Source organism: Furipterus horrens, unplaced genomic scaffold, assembly GCF_987537825.1.
Source record: "Furipterus horrens unplaced genomic scaffold, mFurHor1.1.pri manual_scaffold_8, whole genome shotgun sequence".
NCBI lineage: Eukaryota > Metazoa > Chordata > Mammalia > Chiroptera > Furipteridae > Furipterus > Furipterus horrens.
In genome coordinates, this window is record NW_028327178.1 from 98,003,199 (window position 1) to 98,025,964 (window position 22,766).

At 39.1% G+C, this 22,766-nt stretch overlaps 1 protein-coding gene across 12 annotated transcripts in view; it reads right to left on the bottom strand.

Annotated features, from left to right (window-relative positions):
- The window catches only part of PTPRT (protein tyrosine phosphatase receptor type T), a 690,852-nt gene that overhangs the window by 181,540 nt on the left and 486,546 nt on the right, over positions 1–22,766 (bottom strand). For all 12 annotated transcript variants that reach the window (XM_090286424.1, XM_090286422.1, XM_090286420.1 and 9 more), the window contains exon 11: positions 17,400–17,673. In XM_090286424.1, the coding sequence (XP_090142550.1) occupies positions 17,400–17,673 (274 nt within the window). The remainder of the gene's footprint in view (positions 1–17,399; positions 17,674–22,766) is intronic.

Genomic DNA, 22,766 nt, shown 5'->3' on the forward strand with positions numbered 1-22,766 from the left:
TGTGGGAGCTGACAAGTCTAGCAGAGAGGTCCCGGCACCCTGCTGGAACAAAAAGTCTGAGAATAGATGCATTGAAGAAGGTAAGAGAAACAGGTTTAATTTACTCATGTCACCTGTCTCCATAGGGCACAGCTCAGTGTCCAGAGAGACCCTGTCAGTCCAGGATTTCTCCCATGGGAGCATAGTGTGCCCGGCTTCCCCAGTTGTGCAGGAGGGTGCCTAAGAGGACCATGTGTTTCTTGTCCCAACCAGAGCACAGAGGGGATCAGGAGACTGAACAGTCTGGGGCCCAGCAAGGAGCATGGAAAAGAAGTATGGTGCATACAGTCAATGGACTATTATTGAGCTTTAAAAACAAGAGGTGTCTTGCTATGTGCAAAAACATGGATGGGCTGGGAGGACATGACATTAAATGAAATAAGTAGGACACCGGAAAGCAAATACTGCATGATCTCACTTCGATGTGGAATCTGAAAAAGTCAAACTCATACAAGTGGAGAGTAGAATACTGGTTATCAGAAGGTAGAGGCTGAGGAGATGAGAAGATGTTAGTCCAAGAGTTATGCAGGATGAAGAAGTTCTGGAGATTTGTATAATTCTGTTTTTTATTCATGAAAGTCACTAAGAGAATAGATCTTAAGTGCTCTTACCACATACTATGAGAGCAATGTGAGGTGACAAATAGGTAGTCATTTCACAGTGGACATCATAGCAAAACATCATATTGTACCCCTTAAATATATATAATATTATTTGTTAATTTTACCTCAATACTGCTGAAAAAGTGCTGACAGACCAGATAGGATAGGTTTAATGAGAAAAGAGAGGGTTAAAGGTATTAAAAAGAATAGCACAAAGAGAGTTCTCTACTAGTTCTTTGCTAGAACAAATATGCAAAACTTTCTAAATATCAAAAGAAATTTTAAAATAAGAGTAAGAAAGACACCCCAGCATGCATTATGAAATTAGTATAGTAAATTATGACATAAAGAACATATGACAGAGTTGGGACCAACTATATCAATCATACCAACAAATGTGAATGGGTTTAACTCATATAATTAAATGAAAAAGATTTCAAATTGTCTCATAAAGCAAGACCTAACTTTCTGCTATATATAAAGGTCACACCTAAAACAAAGTAATTCAGAAAGGCAGCAATGAGGGAATGGGAGAAACTAAAAATGGCAAATGAAAAAAAAATGCAGCAGTAATGATCCTGATGTGAGACAGCAAAATGCCATTTAAAAAGCATTAAACACAACAAAGGACACATTTTAATGCTGGAACCCACAATTACTGAGAAATATAACAGCCATGAATACATATGAACCAAAACCCTCAATAATCACCTTTATGAAGTAGAAATGACAGGAGATGCAGGATAAGGGAACTACTGTCAGTGTAATTTGCATTAAGTGGCAAGAAATAGGCAAGGATGTAGAAGAGTCAGAAGAATTAAGCAGATCATGTGGATATGTATCAAATGCTACAGCCTACTAACAGAGGAACACCTTCTTCTTGTGAGCTTATGAAACATTCACAAAAATTGACCATAGATTAGCTAATTAAGAAAGCATCATTATGTCCCATAAAGCAAAAATATTATAAGCAACATTCTGTGATCATTATGTAATAAAATGAGAAATTATTAAATATTTAAAAACTGAACAGATCCTTCCACTTGGAAATGTACAAAATATTTTTTTTGACCAACTCCTAGGTGAAAGGAGAAGTTATAAACAAAAATTTAAGTATAATGAAAACTATATATCAGATCTATGAAAAATATTTAAAGCAGTGACTAGATGAAAGTATACTCGTGAAATGAAAAATAAAACAAATTAACTTATTTCCAGTGCAAAAAATATAGAAAAGGAACAAAAATAAATGATCCCCCTGAAACACACAAAAGGGAATAATAAAGGCAAAAGCAGAAATTACTGAAGTAGAGAAGATAAAAACAGTAGAAAAAACAAAAAAAGAGGAAGCACCAGTATACAAAATAAGAAATGACAAGGGGCAAGGAGGTGAAAAGCTATCTATTGAAAAAGAAGAATTAAAAAAAATAAAAAAGAGAGAGAGACTAGTTTTCAGATCTCTGGAAATAATTTTTAAAAGCTAAATGGAATTGATCAGTTTCTAGGAAATGTAGTGTATAAGAATGGATTCTACCAGGAATAGAAACTTAAACAGTTCTAATTCCATAGAAGAAATAAAAATATTAAGGAAATATCCCATAAACAAACAAACAAAAAACACCATGCCCAGATCTCTTCACAGGGAATTTCCACCAGACCTTTACAGACAAGAAAGTAGTAAAATAAATTGTTCTACAGCATGAAAAATGAAGAAACACTTTCTCATTTTTTAATGAAACCAGCATTAACACTGACACCTAAACTTGGCAAAGACAAAATAAAAAAAAAAGCAGGGGGCAGGGGGAATTATAGATCAGTTTTATTTCTGAATGTGTAAAACTGTTAAATATTGATCACATGTTAGTGAACAGAATCCAATGCTGCATTAAGAAAAATAAAAAGGTCACAATTTAGTGGAGTGTATTCTAGAACTGGAAGGTTGATTCGATGTTAAGAAATCCATTCTTTTAGTATACCATATTAATAGATCAAAGGCAAAAATCATGTTATCACTATTCATGCAGAAAAAGCATTTGACACAACTTAACACCCATGCCTGATTTTAAACAAAACTCAAGAAAATAAGAACTGGTTAACACTTTCATAATGTGGTAAAAATATATCTCAGTCCTAAAACCCGCATCTTATTTAGTGGGACTCTAGGAAAGTCATTTCCACTAAGAGCAAGAACAAGGGTAAGATATCCTCTGTGTCCACTCTCCTTATATTGTACTGGGAGGAGAAGCCAGTGCAATTGGATAAAAGAGATCAATTAGAGGAATACACATTGGAAAATAAACTTAACCTCTGTTTGCAGATGCTGTAACAGTATATCTGAAAATCCTTGAAGAATCACTAATGCAAGGTAGCAGGATATAAAATTAATATACAAAGTGAATGGTATCCATATAATCATTCAGAGGACATCATGGCAGCAAAGCCAGTTACAATGGCCATGAAGATTAAATGCTTGGTAATATGTAAACTTGAAACCTATAGAAGCAAACTTTACAATTCCCCTGAAAGACACAGATGTAGACTTGAATAAATAGTAGAAAGACATTCTCTGTCCTCAGGTAATTCAACATAAAGATGTCAGTTCACCCTAATGTATAAATTTAGTGCAATCCCAGGCTTTTTATGGAGCTGGATAAGTTGTCACTAAAGCTCACATGAAAACTGAACATGCAAGAACTATGAAATCATGAAAGACAAAATCCAGGTGGGGGGGCTTCCCTGTCAGACACTGAAGCATGGAGCCGCTATAATTACAACGGTGTGGCACCAGGGAATAAAGAGGCAAACGGGCTGGTGGAACAGCCTGCGAAATCCAGAAAAAGATCCAAGAACACCGAAAAACTTAGAACAGAAAAGCAGCATCTCAAATTTGGGGGGCAAAGATGAACTTTTTAAATAACTTTGCTAGGACAACTTAAATAGATGTTTGAGGAAAATATATTATTAGATACATGTTTTATACCATATACAAAAACAAACACCAGACATCAGAAAATTAAATGCAAACAAATTAAACTATACAAGTTCTAGAAGCAAACATGGATAAATTTCTTTATAACCTTGGTGTAAACAAAGGCTTTTCCACTGTGACTCAAAGTCTGGATGCAATAAAGAAAAAAAAAAAAAAAAAGAAAGCATTTGACTCCTTTTTTTTTGGTGTGGCAAAAACACTAAAAGCAGTCTAAAAAGTTGCAACATACACCACATATAAAGAATTAATATCCCTGGCATATAAATAACTTTTAAAAATTAAGGAAAAAGAGGTAAAGATCTGGATAGAAAATTGAACAAAAGACATACACAAATAATTCAAGTTATATAAAAAAAATCTAAATGTATGAAAAGATGTTGACTTCACTTTAATAAGAGAAAGAGAATTAGAACTATACTGAGATACAATTTCTTATGTGTAATCCTTGCTAAAAACTAAAGTTGGACCACACAAACTGTTGGGGAGGTTGTGGAGAAACAGCCTGAAACATTGCTGGAACAAATGCCAATTAATTCAACCCCTAAGAAAGGGAATTTAGAAATATCTATGAAGACTATATATTTGTCCAGCTTTTGATCCAGTCATCCTTCTTCTAGGAATGTACTCTGATACACCTCCAACAATATGAAAATACATATGTACACATTCCTTTATTGCAGAAATGTTTGTGACTGAAAAATATTTTAAACAAGCAACATGTCCACTCATGAGAATGACTGATTAAAGTATAGCTACATAATAGAATGCTATGTAGCTACTAAAAAACGGAGGAAGATGTCTATGAATAAAAGTGATTTCCAGCTATCTATAGTATGCTATCTTTTCTCTAAGAAAAGGGGAAATAAAATATACATGAATCTTTTAATTTTGCAAAAATAATTTAAAAGTTACAGTCTTCATCTACAGAATGGTAGCAATACCTTCTGCACATCTCACTGGGCTGGACAAAACTTTCACTGCACAAGTGCCTGAGAGCTGCAAAGATTATACATGACTGGTTTTATTATTGTAATAAATAGATATGAGGATTGTTGACAAGATCCTTTTTCTCTGTCTTCAACAGAACAAATCCCAAGCTTTTCAGCATGGCACACAATGCCTCCCCTCTCTGTCTGGTCTCTGTCTCTGTCTCTTTGTACCTGGAACCAACCCCACCCCTTCTTCCCAAAGGTATCATGGAATTCTTAACCTTTGGGTTCTACCCAGGTGCTCCCTTTGCAGGGCATGCCATGTCCTCTGTCCTGTAGTTTGCATGGGAAATACCCACTGATCTTTCAATATTCAGCTCAAATGTTACTGCTTCTATGAGACTTCTGTTAAGCACGTCTTCACCCTCCACCCCAGGCTTCCAGCTACACACTGGGCATGCCCTCAATATTATTGCTGTTACAGTCATTGTACATATTTGTTTTCATAACTGTCTTTCCCACTGGACTCTGGGTTCCTTGAGAGCAGGAACTATATCTTATGTACCTGTATATCCCCCCACTGACTCAGAGAAAGCCCTTGATAATGATTGCTGGATTTTATCATCATTGTTGTTGCTATCGTCATCATCATCATCAGAATCATCAATCATCATCATCGTCGTCACCATCAGCACTTCCCCACTCTGGACCTGAGTTTCTTTTTCTGCCAACAGACTGAAACTGCACAATCTCTAAGCTCCCTTTCAAAACTACGTTTTATGCTCCCCATTCCACAGCACAAGGACTCTGAAGCAATAGAATCACTGTACAAATTATTCCCTGACTGGGATGTCAGAAGTGTGGTTCTTCTGAACCTCATGGGGAAAAGCTTAGACCTTGCACCAGTGACTTCTAGGTCTAAACAACCTCAGCCAGATCTGCCCTTCATGCCTCCCTGCACAGCTCTTATCTGACCTTAATGATCCCTGCTCTCTGTGAGCGATCCTTGGAACTGTAATTACTAATTGATGTTTGTAAAGTTTTTGAAATTCTCAGGTGACAGATGTAATCAAAGGCCAATTTATTATGGTAATTGTTATTAGTACAGCTCCTCATTACTTGTCAATGTTAATGGCAGGGCCAGCAGGCATTTCATGATTGACAGGGGCATGGAGGCTGGCCACATCTGATGGGAGAGAGAAAGAAATGTGGACATATGGGGTGTTTGGGATCTTTTAGGGACTCCTGCTAGTTTCAGGCAAGCCAGGTTCCACTGTAGGGGTTCATGACTCAGCAGGAAGCATGGCACTGAATGCACAGGACTGCCTGGCAGCATTTTTACATGCACAGGTTCAAACCCAGCTCAGTCTCTTGCTTCTGGAATGCGCTCCAGTCAATGACGGCATCTCTGAGTCATGGCTTGCTTGTCTGTTAAACGGAAATACATAGGACATCAATTTGCACTTCTTGTTGGAGAATGCATTTGAGACAAGTAAGAATGGATTTGGTAAGACTAGTTAAGAGGCAGCTGGGGTTTCCCAGGCAAGAGACTGATGTTCAGGACTAGCAGGGTGGCACTGGAGATGAGAAAAATAGATGGACTGGAGAGAAATTTAGAGTGCAGCACCCGTAGAAGTTGTTGACAACTGGTTCTAGAAGGTGAAATGTCTTGGTCAGCCCACACGTCTGAGATAGGAATGACTTAGGGATGGTTTTGGAGGGAAGAACTGACTTAAAAAGATCATCGTCTCCTATTTCCATCACTCTCTCCTCTCAACTCTGTATCCTGATAAACTGAGTCTATGAGCTTGCAAAGTTAAGGATCACAAAGCAAAAGGTGGAACTTGACCAAAATTCAACCTCTGGGAAGGGCCTGCGGGAGAACTGTCTCCCGCCTCCACTTAGCTTTCTATAACATTCCTGTGAAATCTTTTCTCTCCTCAATGGATCCAGACTGTCACCTAGTGTCTCTATAAGCCCTAGACTTCGCTGATTTTGTTTCCCCTCCCTGAGTACTCTCCTTCTGCATCCTGTCCACAGTTCATCCAGATCTGATTGATGAGCTAAAAATCTCTGTGTACCCATAGATTTTGCTTGTTCTTTCCTTCAAGCACCTCCACTCTCTGCCTCATGTGTACCACCTGTGAGATTCTAATAATAAGAGCTGACATTGTTAATTGCCCACCGAGCACCATGATAAGCATTTTTTCATGCATCCTCTCCGTAATATTTGCAAGCATTTTATAAAGTAGATGGTATTGGCATCAAAATATTCCAAGTGCGAATGAGGCTTGGAAGAGTCAAAGTCACTTGCCTAAGGTCACATGGATAGTCAGTGCCAATCTATGCAACAGAAAGATTTCACCCTGAGCATATTCATTAAAAATGCTGAGGGGAAAGAAACTTGAAATCCATTAATCTTATTTAATGGCATTAATTAATAGCATGAAGGTCATTCTATAGCATAAGAAACAAATTCTTTGAGTGAAAATGGCTCCTTTGAATTCCAGTTTAGTATATTATTACAACATTGATGGAAAAGAGCCTAGCAGGGTGTTTGAGCAAACATGATATTAGGGTACTGACTGGTTTCTCCTCAGAGTCCCTTAGGTATGGAGATATATTACCCTTGTAGGATCGCTCACGAAAAAATATGTAATTTCTTTCTATCCAGTAAGGGAAGCTATGCTAACCTGATATATGCCTCTTTTTGCCTTGGTTTCCAGGAAGCTCAAGAGGACTAGATGATGTTCTATCTCATTAACTACCTGTACTAGGACTCTGGCACAATGATAACCTGTCTCCCCTGAAGATTCTTGAGCTAATTTAAAATTTTATTTGAGCTGAGTATGAACAGATACACATCCATATATACATGTGCATGTATACATACATTTATACACAGGCTGAAATATTTATGTGCATGTAGGCATATGTGTATATGTACACACATATGCTGAATCTGCACACACAAATACTTCTGTTTGGAACACCTTCATTTGAAAGGTGCTTAGGAATATGCAAAGGGTATTCACACCTAGTGTGTGCTCCTCACAAAGTCCCCCGAGAGCTTGGGAGGACATCTCTTCCCCTTTGACGGATGGGGAAACTGGAGTTTAGTAGGCCAGTATTCAGTTCCTGTAGAAGAAAAATGGCTTAAACCCATGTTTCCGGTTTCCAAATTCACAGGGACCAGTTGGGCTGAACTTCATGGAGACCCTCAGTTTGGAAGGGGCGCAATGGAGGCAGAAACGCTGCATAAGGAAAGGTAGGCTGACATTTCCATGGGCATTTTGGGAACAGAGTCTGAAGCACGGATGCCTCAAGACCCAGGCTGACAAGACAATCAGCTGTCAACATTTGGGTAACCTTCATTTCCTTCTCCAAATGAGTTTAAAGTATATTTGCATTGAAAGGAAAATGTTCTTGGCCTCTCAGGTCTCATACTGTGATAATAAAATCTGTAGGAACTGTATGTGAGTGAAAAAATAAATTAGCAACCTGGGAGAGCTCATCTTGGTATTTGTACAAGATAACACTCAGGGAGTTTCTTGCTCACCTGGAAAGAGAAGTCTGAGACCCAAAAGGGTTTCAACAGAAGTTCAGAGCTTTCAAGAGCAGGTGATAAAGTCTCAAATGGTAGCATAGAGACCTGGAGGGGCTGGGAGGTCCCCAGGAGACAGAATCCACTGAGGACTGAAAAGCAGTCCTAGGCAGGTAAAGGGGCATAGAGTGTAGGCTCTGTTGACAGACAAAAACCAGGAGGGGGCATTTAATGCCAGGCCAAGGCTTTCAGAAGTGGTTATAAAAAGGTTATGATGATAACCCTGGATTCCAAATGTCCATTTGCATCCTATTCTCCAGTTCCCCGGGGCTGCTATAGAGCCAATAAAACCCGGAAGAACGTTCCTAACAAGACTGGCAACAAGTCAGAGAAAGGATATGTGTAGGTCTTCGGTTCACAGTTTTCTGTTGCCTTGACTCAGCCATGGATGGGTGGGAGAGTCCTGAGGTTTTCTAAAACCTCTCAACCACCCTGCACGGGAGACCTGGAAGAACCACTGTCTTTCAAAGTGCAACAGTAGCACAGGGTGCATGAAACACTTTTCTACCATATCTTTATAGAGGTAAAGAGAGAAAGCTATTGCTGTTAAGTCCTCCTTCAGCATGCAGTAACTGAGACTCCATGCGATCCCATGGTGCTTCTGGCAGTCTGTCTAACTGCTGATGTGAGTGGAGTCACTTCGCCTGGGAGACCAATCAGGAAGTAGTACAGGTGAAAGCACCTTGCTTAGTGTCTGGGTTACAACACACGCTCAACAAAAGAAAGTTCTCAAAACCTGTGATAGGACCTACAAAGGTGCTTCAAGGGGGAGTCTGGGGATTATGAGAACTTGAAGGGAAAGCTTAGGGCATAATGGGGGAGTGCAGTGGTCATTAGGATGTGCTCACATATCCCCGCTCTCCCTGTAGGCACATGGCTGGAAGGCACTGCCTCATTTTTTTTTTTTTTTTTGAAGTTAAGCATGACCACATGACTATCCTCAGCCAACAGGATATGAAAGTGCTGTGTATCATATTAGGTGGGAATTTTCAGAACCAGTACCTACTTGTCACATTTCTCTTGCTCTGCCTTCGTGATTGAGAAAGCATGTGTCACAGTGGACTTTCCATTAGCCTGAGTTCCTGAGGGACAACGATAAATAGAGCCCTTCTGCTGACTCATTTTAGACATGTAGAAGGAGTGAAAAATACTTTTCTGGTAATACATTGAGACTTCATGCTTGTTTGTTACTACAGCATCACTGACTTTATCCTGACCAATATAGGAGATTTCTAATAAACTCCCTGATGAAATAACGAAGACCTCAGGCATCAGGTATCCTGTGTGGTCTTAGCTCTACCTCATTTGAGCCTGGATCCCCCACATCTCCTTATTCCATGGTTCACCTGAGCTTTTTCTCATGTTACATGTGAACAGTCACTAGACTAAAAAGAGGATAAGAAAAGGGGTTGGGAGGGGTAAGATCATAGCTAAAGGACAAGATCAATTATGTTAAAAGATTCAATAGGGACCAACATCAGGCATTAAACCATGTATAAAAAGTTAAACTAAGAAGAGGAAAGCCTGTGGTGGGTTATAAAGCAGTTGAGTCATAGGTGAAGCAAGACAGTCAACAGTTGTTGAAATGGTTCAGGCGGTGCTCCAGAGTTAGAAAGCTATGTGCTTTCCTGAGGAGTCTACTGGAAAAATTGGAATATGCCAGGTGAGGGTGCTCCAATCCCCCTCTTCCCAGCAAAAGCAAAAATAAAAGAAGTACAGTAGTCCCTCTCTATATTGTGGTTCACTTATCGTGGCCTCAACGCATCGTGGGATTAAAAAAAATATTATTTATTTATCGCAGATTTTTCACTATGTCATGGGATTTTGCGGTACAGTATATGTATGTTGTTAAAGTTACATAGGTTTAAGAGTGTAGAATATGTTTAAGAACATAAGTAGTGCTTATAAGAGTGTGGTAAAGGTTAATAAGGAACTGGGAATGGTTTATAAGTGTGTGGGAAGGGTTTATAAAGCCTTAAGATATATATAAATATGAAAATAAATGTAAAGTTCCTACTTCACGGGTTTTCACCTATCGTGGGGAGGTCTAGAACGTAATACCTGCAATAAGTGAGGGAATACTGTATGTATTACAATAACTGTGATAGATGTCTTATGTGCATTATCTCATTTACCCTCCCCCAAATTGGGGAAGGTAGATCACTAATCACATTATATATCTTGAGATATTAAGTAACCAGCTTAAGTTCACATGGTTAGCAACAACTGTGATTCAAAGCCAAGTCTGTTTCATGTCCAAGTCTCAGTTCCTTCCATCTTACCATGCCATAGAAAACCCATTCATATGCAAACATTCTTTTAACAGTTCTTAAACACAACTAAATATAATTTCTTTCAGTTCATTCACAAACACAGTTTTTTCCCTAACCCAGCTCTACCTAGATTATCCCAACTATTATAATGTGATTACACTACAAACATGATGACCCATTCAAAATAGCATCTGGCTTCCAACTGCTCTCAAGTGGCAATTGAATTCAGGAGCTGGAAGAGGCAGTGAGAGAAATGGAACAATCACCCTTCTCCTTCCCATTTCACTTATTTAGCTCACCATTTGGCAGAGGCATCAACCGGGTGAAATGTGTCCCCACATCATAGAAAGGATATGACAAGGAAAGAGTTTTCTCTCTGCATAAACAGAACATGCACAACCACATAGCCCCATAAGGGATGGCTTCTCATAGATATTTGCATGAATTTGCCACATTTGTTTTGCATTCAACCGTTAATTATGGTCCTTTCAACTTCACAATCATGGCTAATGGTGGTGGGAAGCAGAGAAAAGTAGATTCAGCAGACCTCATTCTGGGAAGAGCAGGAAAGAAACAATACAAAACTGCACCCACCCACTGTTTACAACGGAGGCTGCTACTCTGGGTACCATTTGGAGGATTTGGAGGAAATCAAGGCTGCCCAGGCGCCTGGAGCTTTGGAAATGCGACAGCTGGGGAAAAGTTTTACTACTATGATTGAAAGACATTCCTTGAGGCCTCATTTGTTGATGATGAAAATAGCTCAGAATCACATCTCTCTCATGCTATGCTACTCACACTTATTTGGTGCCTTTTAGTAATTGAGATCTTTTCTCAATTAACCCTCAAAATAAGTATGTAAAGTATTACTATTTTAATTTTATAAGTGAGAAGACTGAGACTCAGAGACAACAAGGAACAGTTTGTAATCTCATTCATTCACTCATAAAATGACTATAGAGTATCTACGATGCATTACATATTGTACTTAGTTTGGAAGATACAGCAGCACACAAAACAAAGTCTCTACCTTTCAGAGCTCAGTCTAATGAGACAGGCATGCACTATACAAAAGTAAATGCAGTTCAAAACATGCCCAGTGATATAAAGAAAATGAACAGATTAACATGCAAGTGAGTACTGATGTGGATGAATCTTAAATATATAATATGCGTGGGAAGTTCCCAGAAGATGTGATATGTTTGAAAAAAAGGTGAGGGGATTAGCCAAGAAACATATGTGAAGAACCCATGGACTTGGACAAAAGGGTGGGGATTGATTATGGAAGTGCTGGGTGGGCTGGGTAGGAAGGGTGAGGGGAGACATAATTGAAATAACTGTAGCAGCATAAACAATAAAACATAAAAAAAGACAAGCAAAAAATGGTGAAATCTGAAAAATAAGAAGGTATTGATTCTGCAGAGAATAAATAAAAGAGAGATTCAAGTAAAAGAACAGGTTGTGTGAAGGTCCTGAAGTGAGAAAAGTATCTTGGAATGTCTGAGAAATAATGTCTTAGAAAATGATCAAGAGAAGAAGGATAGTTAAAATGTAGCAGTTGTAACGATATCTGAAGGACAATGCTAGATTTGGGGCTCTTCTTTTTAAGGAGGGCGTGGGGAAAAAGCAGAAGACACAGGATGAGAGACGGAAATCATGCCATGTGAGGGACAGAAGCAATTGCACGTTAAATATCAATGAGAAATGGCCTGAGTGGCAAGGGGCAGTAGTTGGCACTTTCACGTTTTCTCCATGGAGAAAAGATTTGATTTGTTCAAGTCAATACAAAGTGCTCAAGAGGAGTTAAGGAGACAGCATTTGGCTTTATAGAAGGAAGAAAGTGCTGATAATTTTGCCTGCTCCCCCCAAAATGAACTCTCCCTCCAGAGAATAGCAGTGGTTAAGCTGAGGCTATATAACAACCTGCCAAGAATGCTTTATTGGACCTGTATCATTGGTTTCTAGTCTAGTCTGGATGATACTTCAAAATCCATCCAACTCTAAAATGCTATAAATCTGTAAGGTAGTGGTACGAGCTCTTCAGAACAAATGGTTACGACATGGCCTGATTCACAAGAAAGACAGGAGCTTTGACTTCAGCACCAAGGACAGTGCCCTAACGGCAGGGACTGCTCTTGTATTCATTAAGAGAGCATCCAGGATGTTAAGCATTTTTTCATATGTCTATGAGCCATCTGTATGTCCTCCTTGGAGAATTGTCTCTTCAGGTCCTCCACCCATTTTTAAATTGGATTGTTTGTCTTCCTGGCATTTAGTTGTATGAGTTCTTTATATATTTTGGAGATTAAACTCCTGTCCGATGTATCATTGGCAAATATGGTCTCCCAACATCACTATCCATCAGAGAGATGCAAATTAAAGCCACAATGAGATACCAACTCACAGAAGAGCTATCATTAATGAATCAACAAACAACAAGTGCTGGCTAGGATGTGGAGAAAGGGGAACCCTAGTGCAGTGTTGGACTGGTACAGCCACTGTAGAAAACAGTAGGAATTTCCTCAAAAAATTAAAAATGGAACTGTCTTTTGACCCACCGATTCCACTGTTGGGAATATATTCTAAAAATCCTAAAACATCAGCTCAAAAGAACCTGTGCACCCCTATGTTCATAGCAGCACTATTTACAATAGCCAAGTGCTGAAAACAGCCTAAGTGCCCATCAGTAGATGAGTGGATCAAAAAACTGTGGTACATTTACACAGTGGAGTACTACGCAGCAGGAAGAAAGAAGGAATTCCTGTCTTTGCGACAGCATGGTTGTAACTGGAGACTATTATGCTGAGTGAAATAAGCCAGCTGGTGAAAGACAAGTACCATATGATCCCACTTATAAGAGGAATCTCATGAACAAAATAAACTAATGACCAAAATAGAAACAGAGACATGGAAACATGAAACAGATTGACAGCTGCCAGAGGAAAGGGGGAAGAGGGATAATGGTGGAAATAAAAGAAGAGATCAGTCAAAAAAACATGTATGAATGACCCAATGACATGGACAGTGGTGTGGGGACTGACTGTGGGAGAAGGGGAGGGCTAGACAGAAGAGGGCAAAGGAGAAAACATTGGGATAACTGTAATATAATAATAATAACAATAATAATAATAATAATACTTTTTAATTAAAAACGGAAAGCAGCCATGGGTAAATGTGATATTACTAACCTAATCAAATTCCCAGCATAAATGCCTGTGAACAACTCACACTTTATGAAAATGCCTGCAAGGACTCTGAGCACCAAGCCTCATAATGTACATCATATTTGAATTCTCCATTACTGTTCATACAGCTGGATGTAAAATACTCCATATTTATATAGATCACTGTAGAGTTTACAAAATGTCTTTATCCTCATCCTAACAACTATCAACATTTAACGAGTGACCTCCACATATTCTTAAATCTAATGATCAATTATTTGACATATTATTTCACATATTTATTGGTTCACTTTTGGTTTCTCCCTACTAGAGTGTAAATGCTAGGAGGACAGGAAGTCCTCTGTTTTGCTTACTGCTTTATTCCCAGCATGTAGAGGAAGTACAGATTTTATTTTATTATGTGCTTGCTAGATGTTAACTTAATTATTTAACCAACAATATCTAACTCTTTTAATAGCTTATCTAAAGTCACACAGTTTCTAGGGTTTTGTGTGTACACAGTGTGATTGTAAAGGCTGAGTGTTTAGCTACTCTGCTGAGCTAAACAATCCTTAATATCCACAGAGTAAAGATATCTGGACCCTAAAATTCCCTTACCCTGCTCTGACTGAAACTTGCAAATTCATTTGAGAGTAATGAAATTGGTCAATAGTGAATTATCCAACCTAGCCCACAAGTGTCCTGGAACAAGCGGCCATTATTCTCTCCTATAACTTGTTTTAGTTTAATATAACTTTGCTTCATCCTTTGTTTTTAACCTTCCAGTGACACGGATTTGCTGAATTCTGGTTTTTACTTGACCCATGATATATACTTCCCCCTTTTATGAGGGAAGAGAAGCGCCGCTTTAAAAAATCTAGTGTTTTTTTATTTTGCCTTGCTTTATAGTTGCTGATTTTTATGTTTACTTACAGTTTCCTTTGTTTCTCTTCCTTTTCTTTGTAGGTTATTGTTGGATTTTTTTCCCCTGGCTTTTAAATGATAGTTTAGAGGGCTGCTTTTATGTTTAAAAAGCATACTTAAAAAATTCTCAGTATCAAAAATAAAAGAATAGTATTTATTCCATCCTATCTAAAGGAAAATTAGCAGATTCTTATTTATACTCATAAAATCCTCTTTCTCAGTTTTTATTGACGTGGAGTGAATTCCAGACCTAGATCACAATTGCTAACTTTTTACACTATACATCCTCTCTTTTAACTAATTAGTTTTTTGTAACATATTGAGAGCCACTAGTGAGCATTAACACTGTATAATTAGTTTCTGTACTCACTATGGGTCATTTTATCCCATATATCTCTATTCTTGATGTCTTCATTCTGATTCATTGCTCAGTCAATTGCTCTTTGAATGATTTATTAGAAGCAGGGCATGTGGGAGCCTTTGTTACTGAAAATGTCTTTCTGACATACTTGTACAAAAACAACAACTTGGCTGATAAGGAATTTGTGGGTTATAACATTTTCTCCTCAAAAATCCTCCAGGCTTAGCTGCATTGTCTGCTTGCTTTTTGATGTGAAGAAATCTAAGCAGGGCCAGGCAGAGATTTGTCAGACTGAGAATAGCTTTTCTGCTCCTGTGACCCTTGTACCCACCCTGTTCAGGAAAACTTAATACTAAATACAGTAATTTGATGCAGGGTGTGAGTTTTTCTCTTGCAAAGAAAAATACAGCATTCTGAAAATGCAATAGCTCCCATAGTTTTTCCTCTCTGTTCCTGTGAGGCCAACTATACTCTCAAGACACCTGGTCTGAGGACCCTTCCAGTTCCATTCCTGCCTGGGTTTCATTACTGCAGATCTTAGATCCAAAAGGGGAGGGCGCATGCTGTGGGCTTGAAAGCAGAAGTGATTACTGCTTATGAATGAGCAAGGCCTTGCGCATGCTGGAAGTAGTAGTAGACACTGTTTCCTCGATGAGGTAGCTTCAGAGAGGGGTGGCTTTATTTCCAATGGAAAAACCCAAGGCATTGAGAAGGGGGTCTGTTGTGTGATGTTCGGGGAGTAAACTGCCCAGTCCTTCTGCCTAATCTGCTCTTCTGCTCAAGGCCAACCATGCTCCTCTTGGAGTCTATTTGTCAGTTTTTGTTTTTGTTTTGGTTCTACAGATTTGGTCTCTTGCTGGGTTTTTATGGGAATCTTTGTAGGAAGTAACGGTGTGTGAACTGAGTGCAGCTATTACTCCTCTTCACAGCATGCACATCCAACAGCATCTCCTGGTGTGTTTCCAAGGGCAGGGAAAGCCACACCTTCCCAGAGCTGTGCCAAACTAATAACCCGGCTGGTATGGGATGCAGAGAATCAGAAGCAAGACAGGCCCTGAGATGCTTCTGCCCATCTTTATGTCTTCCTCTTCAACACGGCAATGTTTCATGCAGGGGGAAGACCAGATGGACAGGTGGAAGGCAGTCTGGCTACCTCTCTGTGTAATTTTAGAGTCTCTGCAAGGAGTGTTGCTGGCGCCAGTAATAAATGCAGAACTGAAATACCAATGTGGAATTTAAATGGGTCTGTGGACATTTTAAATGTTAATTAGTGCCTCAAACCAGGTTTCTCACAGGGTAATGACTACCACTGACAGACTAAACTCTTTTCCACCAGAGCCTGTATAGGACCTTCACACACATTTCGCTGAATCTTGCTTTCATCTCAGCTTTCCCTTCTCCATGGACCCTGTCGCTTCTCCAGCTATGCTGTGGGGCACGACACACTCTCCACTGCGTGTGTTCCTATAAGGGCGTATACAACGTCAACTTAATGCAGACTAGAGGGGCCTAGCCTACATCAGTTATTCATTACGTATTTGTTGAATGAAACATATTAACTTGGAGTACGTCCACAAAAGTAGACTAGGTGGGAAAGATAAATTTGTGTCACAAGAGGAACTAAAGATATGTAGCTTGCAGAAACTAAGACCAGATGGGTGTGTTTGTGTAGAGGGGAAGTGAATGGTAGGAAAGATCTTCCGTAACTGAAAGAATACCACCTGAGAAGGTGGTTGCCTTGGTTCTATTGATCCCTTAGAGTACAAACCAAGAACAATGCACAGAAGCTACATAAAAGATATATTTTGAGCGACAGAACACTTAATACAATAAAAAAGATTACCTTGTCTTTGGGAGAAAAATATATATTTTCTAATGTGACTAATGGTAATCATAAAGAAGCTAGTATTCGCTGATTAAATAAAATATGCTTAGTACAATCATAGAAATCAAATTAATAGGTACTTTATAGATGAGGAAATTAAGATTCAGGCCATGTGATTTGCCCAAGTGAAACACCCTTTTTTAAAATTCTCTAATAAATCTGCAAAATTTTTCTGTAAAGGTTCCTATGGTGAATATTTTAGGTTTCATGGGGCATAGTGTCTGTGGCAACTACACAGCTGTATTGTTGCAGCATCAAAACAGCCATAAACTATATAAATAAAAAGGTATTTCTGTGGTAATAACAAAACAGCCCTGGCCAGGTAGCTTAGTTGGTTAGAGTATTGTCCCAATACCTCAAGGTTGTGGGTTCAATTCCCAGTCAGGGCACAAACAAAAAGCAACCCAGGAATAAATAAGTAAGTGGAACAACAAATCTCACCCTCTCATCAATAAAACACAATTAAAAAAAAATTAAACACCTTATTTATCAAAGAAAAGGTATGGGGCTGGACTTAAGTCTTTGGACACTCTTTGTCAACCTCTGCTCTAAAGCCACACTGCCTTCTCATTTGAGAAAGGTTAAAATACAAACAAGAAAAGCAATGGCCTCCACGTGGCCATACTTACGCCATTGGCTTTGCTGAGTGCTTGGAAGTAGATACTGTAGCTTTTCAAAGGGGAAAGAGGGGGATTCCAATAGCCATTGTATGTCTTGTTGTCACCCACTGTAAAGGGCTGCGTGACAGGCAGGTTGGCGGGCTTCAATTCAGCAGCAAAGTAGTGCAGAGAATCGAGGCTGGAGGCATTCCTGTAGCTCACAGGCACCGAAAAGCACTCGATGATGTCAGCTGCCCGCCGTGACTTCTGAAGTCTCTCTTCCTTGACAACCAGCTGATAAACACTGGACAGGATAGAGAAGAGGCAAATGAACACTGCCTGGAGGGATGAACTTTTTAGTCATTATTGTCACTTCTGTCTACAGCTCTACCTCCTTCCTGAGCTTCAGACGTATAAACCAGGGCTTTGTAGACATCTACCTCCCAAAGCCAATTCACACCGGATGTGTTCTAAATGCGGCTCAGTCCGAGCCCCTACCGACCTGCCTGCTCATTCTACATTTCTTCCTTAGTGAAGGGTAGTGTTGTCCACCACGTGGCCAGACCTTGTGTTCAGGGCTCATTCTCAATTCCTACTTCCTTGGATCTCACTATGCACCTCTAATCAATAACCCCTGTTGACTTGGCATCATCAGTCTGCCCCTGCTCCCCCACTTCTTGTTCCTCCCACTCATAATGTTGAGCATGGGCACTTCCCCACCTCTTACCTGGACTCCACTGGTCTCTTTGTTTTAAATTTATCTGATCAACTAATCAGTCAATCCATCGATCTTCCTAATCATATAGCACTGTCCCTCTTCAAACACTTTCATAGGCTCTCCACCATTTGAATGACATAATTGAAACTCCCCAACCTGGCATTTGGGACACTTTGAGCCTGGTTTCCAGTCCACTTTTCAGAAGTCTGAGCAACAGCACATGTAAGTTGTGCAAGTTTCCTCACCCTGATAGGTATTGTTTTTGTTTATTGTAATAACATCATCTCATCATTGTCTTGAAAGTGCATTTATTTAAGTTCTTTTCAGCTTGCTGGTAATGATAGAATCATATCTAGAGGAGAATAACCCCCCAAAGTCCTACTCTAGTACAAAAGAAGTGGCTGCAATAAACTATTGAGGGTTATTTGTAAATAACAATATATTTTTTCTGTAACAGAAAAACCCTGCTAATACGAGAGAAGAATAACTTAAAATGCTCATCTCGCAACATAGATCACTTACTCACACATTTTCCCCTCCCATAACACCTTCTCTATTTCTCCCATTGAGAACACAGGCATTTATGACCACATTTTCTGCATAACTTAATGTGAGGATCCCTTCTTGCAGATCCCTGAAAGCTATACTGAAGCCCCGCCTCAATGCATAAGGTCAAGGAGAGTTTGAACCTTCTGTCATCTCCCTAGTTTTTGGTGTCCTTGCTGGAGATCACCTTCAGTGTCCATTGCTCATCCTCTTTGCTACAGTGACTGACCCCCATCCCCCTTCTCCTCGGCTTTATGACCCAGGTTTGCCAGCAACTTTCATCCTTTAGTTTCAGTGTCTACTGAGGCAAGAACACTCTACTCTGGTCCCAAATCGTGAGACTCCCCGCCCCCCAACCCCTAGAGGACAGTTGCCTCAGACACCTTTAAGAGCAAAGCTTGCAGAAATTCCTCTGCAGGCTTCAGAGATCCCTGCTGTTAGACCATCATGTTTCTTTTGGTTCTTGAACTAATGGTTCAGATGATGACTTTTGCTTCTCTGATAGAGACCAGGGATTTATCCAAGCCACCCATCCATCACTCACACATCCTGTGCCCCCTTTCTATATTTAGGGAAGATGTCTCCAGCCAGAGGCTGTATGCATTCAGAATGTTGACATCAGATGATAGATAGAGAGTACGTATACCGCAGCTCCACGTTGAAGGCTACCTGACTCCAGAAGGGCGCATTTGGGCTCATGGTCTCCCAGAAACAGACATGTTTTAGTTCAAATTCTTCCAGAAACAGACCCAACACCAGGGTTTTAATGCAAATGATGTATTGTTAGGTAAGTGGACCCCACAGAAACCAGTAAGGGTATATGGGAGAGAAGAGGGGAGGGAGCCAAGCAAGATGTAATTTCAGGCAAAGTTCCAGTCTCGGCCTGATCCTAATGGGGAGCTCTGGAATATAAACTGTACCCAAGAGTTAATCTCATCTCAAGCCAAGGGCTTTGGGGCCTCCCACGCCCACCAATTATATGCAGAGAAAGAAACTCACAGGCGCTCCCAGTTCAGTGAGTGGAGCAGACAAGCCGGCTGTGGTAGTCCAATGGCAAACATGGAAAGAAGGTCATAACTGAGAGTCATTTGCATCAAAGCCCACGGAAGCTGGTGGATGGGCACAGTGCAGGAAAGGTGCAATGAGGGAACCTGAACTGACAGCAACAGTGCCCCCTACAGGGCACATGAGGCCTGCATAGGAGCAGAGATGCAGCTGGACAGGGTACTTTTCAACCTTTGTGTCCAGCCCCACCCAGATGACGCACATGGCAAGAGTCCATCAGTCACAGTCACTTTGCCACCACTGATGATTTTCTTTCATGATACTATTTGTTTATTTGTAAATTTGTTTTACTTTTATAGCTGTATGGGAGCCAGATACAAGGAGTTAATAAATATACACAAATACAAACTATCTATGTAATTGTGAAGTAAAAATAGTTTCAGTCCAGGCAGCTCCAACATCCTTCTGAGGTTTCTCAGGTCGGTGAGCACACCTTCGCTGCCTGGCATCACAAAATGTACGAGGCTTACCTGTGCTCTCTTTACCAAGATTGCAATCAGACATTTTCCAAAGAAGAAATTTTGTAAGGCAAGATCTGGGCACCCAGTTAGCTCATTGCTACTGTGATTCCATTGCTTCTATGTCCATGCATTGGAAAGAATGAACACACACACACACACACACACATATATAAATATAAAGTCCTCATCTGAGAACATGCTTATTGATTTTTGAAAGGGAAAGGGAGGGAGAAAAAAGGAGAGAAACATCAATGTGAGAGAGAAACACTGACTGGTTGTTTCTTGTACGTGCCCTGATTGGGGATCAAACCGGGTGACCTTTTGGTATACAGGATGACATGCCAACCAACTAAGCCACCCAGCCAGAGCTAAATTTTTTAGACATCAGAAATTTTTACTGATTGTTCATACAGATATCACTAATTCAAATCCATAAATACAATAGTCTTCCTCACCTTCCCCATTCCACATTGACTTTTCTTTCTTTCTACAGTGAGAACCCTAATTTCCAACACCAACATTTTTGCTCATAAATATTATCACACAAATACACACAAAATCATCAGAGTTAACTCATCAATGCCACAACCAATCTTAGTACTTATAAAGTTCACGATGTCTGCCCTGCCCTGCTCCAGTTCCTTCCCAAACAACTGAGTTCTATGCCATGAGATAGGGCAAAGCAAAGCAGGCACCTGTAGGGGATGGGGGAAGCCAAGAAAGCCCAGGGAGAAGCAGAAGCCCACCCAGTGTCCCTGACACCAGCTCAGGCGATTTGCAAGGTCAAAACTATTTTCAGAATAACATTAAGACATCGTTTGCCTTGTGCACTTCGAGTGTCTCACAAGTGTACTGTAGAGCTCCTCTGTGGCCACAGGACTTCAGAACCATATGAGACTGAATTCTCTTCATTTACTTCAATCAGCACCATAACGCAACCATTTGAATGCAGAAGCAGATATGATATCTAGCAGCTGTCTAGTCCCCCTGATGTTAGAGATGAGCAAAAATGTAAAACAACGCTCCACTTCTCACTAAGTCATTTTTGTTTTTGAAAGTAATTGTTTTCATAAAAATGTCTTATTTATGTTAACATGTAATGGACTTACTGTTATTATTTGAAGTAAAATGATTTTTATTTAAAGTGTTAAATTAATGAATATTTAAAAATATTTCTCAGTTGCATTTTCTAATATGGTAAATTGATATATGACATTAGATATAACTCACATAAATTTAACTCAAGGTTTTAAAATATTGTTTGTGCCCTTTGATTACCTACCAACTGACCAATCAGATTTCTTTTTCTATGGGTCCATTTTCTATGAGTTGGTTTTTCTATTATTATTGAAGTATAATTAAAAAATAAAAACTATACATATATAAGATGGACACTGTGAGCCTTTGATAGATGTATACATTGTAAAATGATTATCACAATTGAGCTAATTAACACAATTATCACCTCACATAGCTACCATGGTCTATGGTGAGAACACAAGATCTATTCTCTTAGCAAATTTCAAGTATAAAATACGGTGTTACATAGCTCTCCAGAACTTACTCATCCTGTATAACTCCTGGACCAACATCATTTCCTATACCATCCAGCACTCTTAACAATAACCACTCTATTCTCTGCTTTTATGAATTTGACTGTTTTAGATTCCACATATAAGTGAGATCATGCAGTAGTTGTTTTTCTGTGTCTGACTTATTTCACTTATTATAATGCCCTTCAGATTCATCCACCCATGTCATTACAAATGGCAGGAGTTCCTGTTTTTTAATGTCTGAATAATAATCTATTATCGCTACATACCACACTTTCAATTTCAACAAGGTCACAGGATAGAAGATCAATGTACAAAATTCAATTATACTTTCATCATTAGCAAAAAGCAATCTGAAAATGAAATTAAGTAAGCAATTTCATTCACAAGAGTATCAAAAATACTTAGAAATAAATTTAAACAAAAAGAACTAAAATACTTGCATATTAAAAAGTTCAAAACATTGCTGAAAAAGTTGAAGAAGATCTAAGCAAATGGAGGCACATTCTGTGTTTATGGTTTGGAACAGTCAATATTTTAAAGATGGAAATTTTCAACAAATTTATCTATAGATTTAAGGCAATCTCTATCAGAAGTCCAAGACACTTTCTCTAAAAACTAACAAGCTGATACTAAAATGAATATGAAAACACAAGTATCCATAAGATTAAAAAAATTAAAAATCATTACAAAGCCAGGGGGCTTATTGTTCCTGATTTCATAATTTATGAAAATTGATACAGTGTATAGGTATAAATCAATGCAAGAGAATTGAGAGTCCAAAAATAAACCACTATATCTATGATTGATTGATTCCTGACAAGATGCCAAGACAATTTCATGGTAAAAGAATAATCTTTTATGTAAATGATGTTGAGTCAATTAAATACTCACGTGAAAAAATATAAATTTAAATTTACACTACACAATAACTAACAGATCAATAGATCATAACATAACAAAACTAATAGATCACTCTCCTAAATGTAAGAGCTAAAACTATAAAACTTCCAGGAGAAAATCTTCATGAGCTTTGATTTTAAAAAGGTATATA